At 37.1% G+C, this 9052-nt stretch overlaps 1 protein-coding gene across 1 annotated transcript in view; it reads right to left on the reverse strand.

The window, feature by feature from the left end:
* arhgap18 (Rho GTPase activating protein 18) overlaps positions 1-9052 on the reverse strand; it is a 23446-nt gene that overhangs the window by 7406 nt on the left and 6988 nt on the right. Inside the window, exons 2-5 of the mRNA XM_035678160.1 lie at positions 6696-6894; positions 5499-5637; positions 4139-4221; positions 3768-3920 (exon numbers count right to left, since the gene is read on the reverse strand). Of these exons, the coding sequence (XP_035534053.1) occupies positions 3768-3920; positions 4139-4221; positions 5499-5637; positions 6696-6894 (574 nt within the window). The remainder of the gene's footprint in view (positions 1-3767; positions 3921-4138; positions 4222-5498; positions 5638-6695; positions 6895-9052) is intronic.

Raw genomic sequence — 9052 nt, forward strand, 5'->3', positions numbered from 1 at the left:
TGTGGTGGTGGTGTGTTGTACCATTAAAAAAAGGGGTATTTTTTGTTGGGGGGAATGTGTGGGGTTTTTTAGTTTTTTTGTTTTCGGGGTCCTTAAAGGTTGGGATTTAAAGGGGGGCTTTAAGTTTTAGTTGGACCTTTTTTTTTTTTCTCTTGGATTTGGGGGTTATCCCTTTGGGGTTTAAAAGTTTTTTTTTTTTGGAAAAGCCGGGGGGGGGGGGGGGCCCCTTTGCCTCTGTGGGGAAAAAAAAAAAAAATAAAAGGGGGGGGGGGCCACCATTTTCAAACGGTTATTTTTTTTTTTTCAGGGGGTTTCCTTTGTTCCTTTTTTCTTGTTTTTCCCTGTTTGAAAAGGGGGGGAACAAACGGGGGTGAAAAAAAAAAAAAAAAAAAGGGAATAAAAAAAAAAAAAAAAAAAAAAGGATTTTTTTAACAAAAAAAACGGCTTTTGTTTTTTTTAAAGGAAAAGGGGGGAAAGGGTGTTTAAGTTTTAAAAAAAAAAAAAAAAAAAATGTTGGGGGGTTTGTAATTTTTTGGGTTTTTAGGGTAAAAAAAAAAGGGTTAGAAAGGGGGTTTTTGGGGGCAAAATTTAAAAATTAATTTTTTAAACAGAAGAAAACAAAAAAAGGAAAATTTTAAAATTTTGTTGTTTATTTGCCTTCCGAGGGGTTTTTAAAAAAATTTTAAAAATTTTGGCAGTTAGGGGGGGAAAAAAAAAAAAAAAACAAAAGGGAAAAAAAAAAAAGAAAAAAAAAAAAAGGGGGAAAAAAAAAAAAAAAGAAAAGGGGGGGGCCTTGCTGGGTCTTTTTTTTATATTGTAACCCCATTTAAAAAACTTTTAATTGGTAAAAATGGAAAATTCTTTTTTTTATACAAGGGGTTTTAGGGGGGCTTTTTTTACCCTTTGGGGGGGACCTTTTCCAAAAAAAACCCCATTTTTTTAAACCAAAAAAGGGTTTTTTTTTGAATTTTTTAAAAAATTAAAGGTTTTTATTTTAAAAAACCAAAAAAAAATCAGTAAAAGGTTTGGGGCTTTTTGTTGGCGGAAAGTTATGGTTTTGGTTTTAAAATTGGGGTTAAATTTCCCCCCCACCCAAACTAACTTTGTGTTCTTTTAAAATTCCTTTTTTTTCTAAAAAGGTTCTTTTTTTTTATTATTTTTTACCAAAAAAACCATTTTGGGTTGGGGGGGGGAGCGTTTTTGCCTTTATTGGGGGCCAAGGGGAAAGGGAAAAATTTTTTTTTTTTTTTAAATTTTGGGGGGGCCCCCCTTTAAAAGGTTTTTTTTTTTTGGTTTTCAATTTTCTCCAATTTTTTCTTTTGGGGGGGAAACCTTTCCATTTAATGTTGGGGGTGTTTGTGTGTTGTTTTTGGGGGGGGGAACCTGTTATTAAAAAAGGGGGGTTTATGATTTTTTTGGGGCACCATTTACCCAAAAAAAAAAGCTGACAAAAGGGTTTTTGGACAAAATTTTTTTCTTTTTTTGTATCCCCCATTTTTCTTTTTCAACCTTTTCCCCCCCTTTGGGGGGGGGTTTTTAACCCTAGGGGGGGCCTTTTCATTTTTCCCCTTTTTTTTGCAAGGGGCCACACAAACCCAAAACCCCAAAAAAAAAAAAAAAAAAAGAAAAAACACATAAAAAAAAAAAAGACAGGGTAACAAGCCCAACACCCCCCACCCCCCACCTTTTGTTTTTTTTTTTTTCCAAAAAACCCATTTTGTTCCCCACACTTATTTCCCCCACCCCCAAAAAAAAGTTTCCCCCCCCCCTTTTCCCCCTGGGGGGGGGTTTTTAAAAAAAAACCAATTTTTCTTTTTCCATGTTTTTTTTTTAACATTAAAATTTTTGTTTTTTTTCTCGTCTTTTTGTTTTTTTTAAAATTAGTTGGGAACCAAAAAAAAAACTGGTTAATAATTCTTAAGTTTGAAAAAAGAAAAAAAAAGGTTTTGCACAAAAAAAAAAAAGGGGGACAAACCTTTTAAAACAAAAAACCTGTTTTTTTAAATTTTTTTTCTAGCTTGGAAAAAAAAAAAAAAAATTTTGGGGGAAGTAAGTTCGGGGGGAGTTTTAAAAAAAGGGGGGGGGGGGGGGGGCCCCCAGGTTTCTAATAACCCACTTTTCCAAATTTGGGGCACCTTCCAGTTTTTTTTTTTTTTTGGCCTTTAAACAAACGGGGGGGGGGAAAAACCCCTTCCCATTTTTTTTTTTTTTTTGGCCAAAAACCAACCTTTTTTCTTTTTGGGTTGGGTTGAAAAAAAAAAAAAAAAAAAAAAAAAAAAAAAAAAAAAAAAGGGAAAAAAATGGGGGTCTAAAAAATTTTTTTTGTTTTTTTAGGTTTTTTTTGTTTTGTGGTTTGGAATGTTATTTTTCCCCAATTTGGCAATTTGTTTATTTCCAAAAAAGGGTTGAGAAAAAAAAGAAAAAAGGGGGGGGAACCATTTTTGAAAAGGGGGGATTCAGTTTTTTTGGCTTTTACTGTGGGGGACCACCATTTTATTTAAAAAAACCAAAAGACCCCTTCAAAAACTTTAAAAAAAACCCCCCCCCAAAAAAAACCCCCTTTTCTTTTTTTAACAAAAAAAGGGGGGGGGAAAAAAAAAAAAAAATAAAAATAATTTTATTTCAAAAAAAAAAGGGCTTTTTTTAAAAAAAAGGGGGGCGGGGGAAAACAAGAAACAAAGGAGGGGGGGGATTAGGGTTTTTTTGGACGGGGAAAAAGAATTTTTCAAAAAAAAAAAAAAAAAAAAAAAGCCCCCCCCAACTTTTTTTTTTTTTTTTTTTTCTTTATTGTTTATTCAAAAAGTTTTTTTAAAATAAAATAAAAAGGGCTTTTTTTTAAAAAACAAAAAAAAAAAAAAAACCCTCCCCCAAGGGTTGGCAAAAAAACAGGCCCTTTTTTTTTTTTTTTGGGGGGTTAAAAAAGGGGGCCTTTAGGGGTTTTTAAGTATTTAAAAAAAAAAAGGACCTTAAAGGGTGGGTGCCTTTTTAAAAAAAAAAAAGCAGGGGGGAAAAAAAAAAAAAAGGGGGGGGCAGGTTAATTTGCCCCCTTTTCCCCCAAAAAAGTATCTAAAATTTGGGTTAAAAAAAACCCCCCCCAAACAATTTTCCTATGCCGGGAAAATCTGATTTTTTTTTTTTTTTGGGAAGGGGTTCCCCGCCGGCCCCAATTTTACGCCCAAAAAAAAAAAAAATTCTTTTAAAAAACTATTTTATTATTTTACTTTTGTTTGTAATAAAAACAAACTTTTTTCAAAAAAAAAAAAAAAAAAAAACATATTTTTTTTTTTTTGGGGAAAGGTTTTTTGTTCCTGGGAACTTTTTGGGGGAAAAAACTGGGTTCCAAATTTTTTTTTTTTAAAACACTTTTTTTTTTATTTTACTTTTTGGGCCCACAAAAAAAAAAAAAAAACTAGCAACATAGACAGCAAATGACATATGACGTGTGAATTAGCTAGTGAGCTTTAGCTGTAAAGTTGCTGGGGGGGTGGATTTCTTTACATTTGGACAGAGACAGGCTAACAAGAGGTTTCACCGTTTCTTTATGCTAAGCTAAGCTAACTGGCCACCGTCTCTGGCTTGATATTTAGCACATGAGAGTGGTATCGATCTTCTCAACTAATTCTCAGCAAAAATGGTGCTAAAAATGGTCTTAAAAGTTCTTAAAGTTACAGATTAAAATGTTTAAAAAAATCAATTCTAGCCTGCATATTTTTTCAGATACTCTTTCATGTTGACACAGTATAATTAGTTTGTGCGCATCTACTAACCTTTTCAGGAGGTCTAAATATATCCCTAACATCAGGAACGTGTTGCCGGTTGCGGCGCCGTAGCAACGTCTGCTGTAGTGATGTCACACGACGCTCTACAGCTGCCGCCTGAGTTCTGGTCAGTGTGGACAGGAACACCGCGTTGTCTTCTTCCTATCAATCAATCAGACACAAACATGAGTCAATAGGTACAATATCTATACATTACATCCATCCATCTATCTAATGGATTCTTCAGTCAGTCTTACTCCTATCAGCAGTTTCGAACACAGCTCACTGAAAGATGTGAACTGCAAATACAAAACTGATAAACAATGACTCAAAATACACTCAGGTCTAACTATTTCAATAAGGGTTCGTTTTTTCCGCACCTGATCCTGGTCTACTGCCAGTGAATCATCAAACAGCCGTGCTAGCCCCGCCTCTGTAAGCCACGCCTCCTCCTGTTCACCTTCTGGAAGAGAAAATAAGAGGGGAAAAAAAAATAAGATAAAGAACTTTTATTTTTGAACTTGGTTCCTGAGAGGGTACATCACTATCGCCTCAAAATGAGGGGAGACTGGTATGGACAAAGAAATTAAGAGAAAAATGGGCACAGAAGCCTCTATTCAACCCCGATGTAAGACACCCAGACGATTCTACAGGTGCAGGAAAGGGAAAAGTGTAACCACGGCTAGAGCTGGACACACATACTATACAGGAAGTGTGTGTTTGCTCAAAAGAACAATAGTCTTCATAATCAGGCTAAATAAGAATTGCATACCGCTGATGTAAGGCGTGCGACACAGAGCTACACAACTCAGAGCTGGCAGTGTGATTTTGATAAACTAGCATTTGCATTTACATTGACTCTCTCCAGATCATTCTACTTCCAGTTTAAGCTATGTAGATAAGGATTCTCTTGATTATTTTCGCCAAACATTTCTATTTCTTTCCTCTTTGAATTGCTTTTCTTTTTTACTTTTTATTTCTGTTCCATTTGACGTTAGCTTGTGTGCCAGTAAAACTTAAAATAATTTAACTAAGAACTGATGTTTGCATCGTGTGTTAGTGTATAGTTGCTGGCCTTATTTTCAGACATATTTTCAAATATACAGTTGTGCATTTTTACGTCTGGAACCATGGATGGATTACTGAACGGGCATATTGAGTACAGGCCTTGGGGCCCAAGGAGTCAATATTTCTTGTTGTAAATTCAACCAAATGATAACCAAAAGATGTCAAACAACTACAAAGAGACACAAAACAACCACATAGACATCAAACAACTACAAAGAGACACTAAACAACCACAAAGACATCAAACAACTACAAAGAGATGCCAAAACAACCACCAAGAAATGCCAAAAACACACAAAAAGACAAAAAACAACTACAAAAAAAGAATCACCAAATATCCACAAAGAGACGCAAAACAACAACAAAGAAGCAAGCTGCCATGTCGAAGTTGTTTTGTGTGTGGTTTGTGGGCGTCTCTGTCCTGTATAGGAGGGGTGGGGGGTGTCCGTGCCCAGTCCATTGTCTCATAATCTGTCCATGTCTGGAACTACACATGCCCAAACTAGCCTATGATCAAACTCTATGGCCAAATGTTCTCTCTGTAAGTAGAATACTCTACATCAAGAATAAAAACACACAATATGAAATTACTGTGCATGTACAGCATAGCAGATGTAAGAAAAGGCTAAACTCATGTGTTTCAGCTCTATCCATGGACACGGTGTATCCTACCCTCAGGAATTTTCTGCTGCTCCTCGTCTTGCACTTCCCCTTCTCCGCTACCTTCTCCCCTCCCTGCGCCTTCTCCTGAGCGATTGATATTCTCCACCTCCTTCCAATAGTCGTCCATCTCCAGATCGTCCAGAGAGTCCTGCGAGACATGTGAAGATACACAAAGACACATATGTAACACAGATGAGGATTTCATTGTTTAGTTTCAAGTTCCCATTTATGTTTCATATCTTGTTTCTGTACTGAACAGAGGGTTTTGTTGATCAAGTAAAAAAAAAAAAACACTCCTACATGCCAGAAATGATGCAAAGAGATAACAAATAACAGCACAAGACTCACAGCCAGTCTGAACAAGCCTTAAAAGTGGCCGGCTGAGCAGCTTCTCTCAGATAAATACACACACACACACACACACATACACACACACACATACTTTACATAAAACACCCCAAATTTAAACAGACCTCAGAGCATGTTTCTCCTGTTTATTCGGCTTTTCCAAAAAAGGCATTTAACTTGAATTAATTTGTTGGTTTAATACTCAAGTCTCCAAGTTAGTGTTGAGCCCACACTCATTCTCAGAAAAAATTACCAGAGAGACTAAAAATACATCCTCACAGAGAGCTACGAAACATCTGAGGGACTACGATTGTTTACCTGCCAACCAAACCGCTGTAAAATTTTAACAATTACAATTTGGACATTTATAGCAGACATTCTTATCCTGAGTTAGTACAGCAGTAAAAAGGTTCCTGCTTGTGAATCTCACTTTTTAAAGTTTATGTTAAAGGGAAATTTCAGTATTTTTCAATCTAGACTTTATTTCACCATGTGTTTGTGTCAAAAAAAAAGGGACACCAAGTTTTAATTTTGGTCCAGTATTGAGTGAGAGTCATGGAGCCACAAAACGGGCTACCACACAATCCTTGCGGGCAATTGCACAATGTCAAAATATGTCCATTAAAAGTGCTTGTTTTTTGCTTGGCCCCACTTGCTGCGGTTTATTTCTTTTTGACAAGTTTGCTGCGACATGTCCATCAATTATCTCTAATGCAAGCACCATATGTCAAACAGTGTTATTTAACAAGGTGCTGCTTCCACCGAGCAAACTACTTTACAAGCGAAATTTGTGACTGTAATCCCACAGTTGAACAATTGAATGTTAAAGACAAACTTCTTACATCATTTACAGCCTACCTGAGAGTTGCAGCGCTGATACGTGGGTCGAGGTCTGGACCTGGAATTGGGACTGTGTCTGGGGCTGGAGCCTGGCTTCGGGCTGGAGGAGGGCTGAGACCTGGGGCAAGTGGAAATGCTGGTGGTAGTGGAAGGCCCGTATCTGTCTCCATGATGTGTGTTCTGGTTCTGTTGAACAGTGTAGTGGCCTGTTCTGCGGCTACAAGACAGACAAACACAGACAGATTAGCAGGCGGAAAGATAAGCAGTTACAGAATGTACAATCTTTGCAAATACATGTCAAAACCTGGTTGACATGCCCCAACAAAACTGTAAATCTTGTTTTAAAAGATTTGCTCACAAGTGAAGCTTGCTCTCAGCCATAACGTTTTCACTTACAGCCACTTTGCACTTTGCACCTTGTTTACTAGTGACGTTATGAAAGATGCCTCATACCAGCACATATCATAAAAATATGATTCCATGTATGCAACAATGTTTCAAACAGCAGGTTTTGTTTTCAATTCAGTTTAGTTTCAGTTTTTCAGAATGGGTTTGGTTGTTTAAGTTGAGTTTATTGTTTAAAATATTTAGTTTTAGGTAAGTATTTATTAAACGTTTCAGTATTAGTTCTTTTATTATAATGAGCTGTGTTTCAGGAGCTAGATTTAAAGAAGTTCAAAATAGGTATTACACCACAAACTTTGTGTCATGTAGACAACCCAGTGTCAATAAACATAGTATATGGACCAATGTCTCCTCATGCTTGTGTTGACAAATTTAAGGCAAATTGACAGCATTTTCTGTATATTTCCATTTTATTTTAGTATACAATATTGTTTTTGTTTTTTATTAACTAAAATGATTTTCTTCACACCTAATTTTAGTTTAGTTTTAGGTAACTGTCGATAACTTTGTTCCCATTAATGGGCAGTGAACCCGAGAGAGACGAGAGAGAGAGCGAGAGAGAGAGAGAGAGAGAGAGAGAGATGAGACGAGAACCCGAGAGAGAGTCGGTGAGAAACAGTGGAGAGACGGGTGACCGAAAATTCTGAGGCGCTGTACGACAGCTTTTGACACACAAGGACTACTGTCCGCGTGTCACGGCAGCTAGGATGTGGATCTGCCCAAGAAAAAGGACGAGCCAGCTTATACAGGACGACTGACAAGTCAAGCAAGAGTCGAGTCTATAGAATACTTCCAAGGCTAAGGTTCATAGGCGATATGCATCATGGCAGGGAGTCGTATACATAAGCATGCGTGCAACGGATATGGTCTTAGTTGTAGGACATTATGCCTCACCGATACAATCTATCTATCTACTTCACATACACATAATTCACACATAATCATTTAGGCTCACTTACGCGTTTAAGACCAGGCATTGAACTATATATATATATTGGGATGCGGGGTAATAACGTTCCTTCGGTTTAAAAATGAATGGTTCACGTTTGAAATCAGCAATTACTAATAAGCCTCAGTTTTGTCTTAAACATATCGATTAGGCTTGATTAAAATTATGGCCCTGAATTTTCTGGCATCGATTCAAATTATAAGACAGAACGACGACCGTGGTGATGGTAAACGGCAAATTTCTGTTTATTCTCTGTATAACCAATGGCAAAAGACAGCACCCCAGCCTGACACCCACACTTTACATTATTACCAACGCAAAGTTAACAGAAGCAAACACTTCTACCAGGTATCTTCCATGGCTGGTTAAACAGACGCTCAGGAAAATCGATAAGAAAGTAAGTACATGCATATTCCCCCAGGCGGGGAGTGTGTGCGCACACCTTCAACAAAAACCGCAATATTATTTCTTTCCCTTTTTTAGGTCAAAGCGTCCCTATTAATATGAGGGCCAATCTTGTTCATCCATCTCCATAGTCTTCACGCAGATTGGAAGTCACAACTGACGCGGTACAGAGCCACAACATTCTATTGTCGGAAGAGCCAGATGGATAACCAGGAATCCGGGGTATCTAAAAATCCTTCCACTGTAATAGCAACTGTAATGGCAGGCTTAAAGTGGCTACTCTTATCAATGGTAAGTACACTAGAGATTTAAGACTGGCCCACTAATTCAGTGTCTCTGTTCCTAAGTACACTGACTGAACACACACACAACACACACACACACCACCACACACACACCACTGATATAACAAACTTTACGATCACCACAGCTTTCAGTGAATTTAGCAGTCCCACTGGAGAAAGCTGAGAAGCGTTCAGTTACCCAAAATAAAGATGGGTAATTTTATTATAAATACGTGTCATGATTCGCTTGAATTTTAAAATATTTTTGTTTGATCTTATATGTCGCATAGTTTATCTATAGTAGGGTCTTGATACTTGTCACCAGAGAGAGC

The sequence above is a fragment of the Morone saxatilis genome, unplaced genomic scaffold, assembly GCF_004916995.1.
Source record: "Morone saxatilis isolate NCDOM2014 unplaced genomic scaffold, NCSU_SB_2.0 Contig7, whole genome shotgun sequence".
Lineage (NCBI taxonomy): Eukaryota > Metazoa > Chordata > Actinopteri > Moronidae > Morone > Morone saxatilis.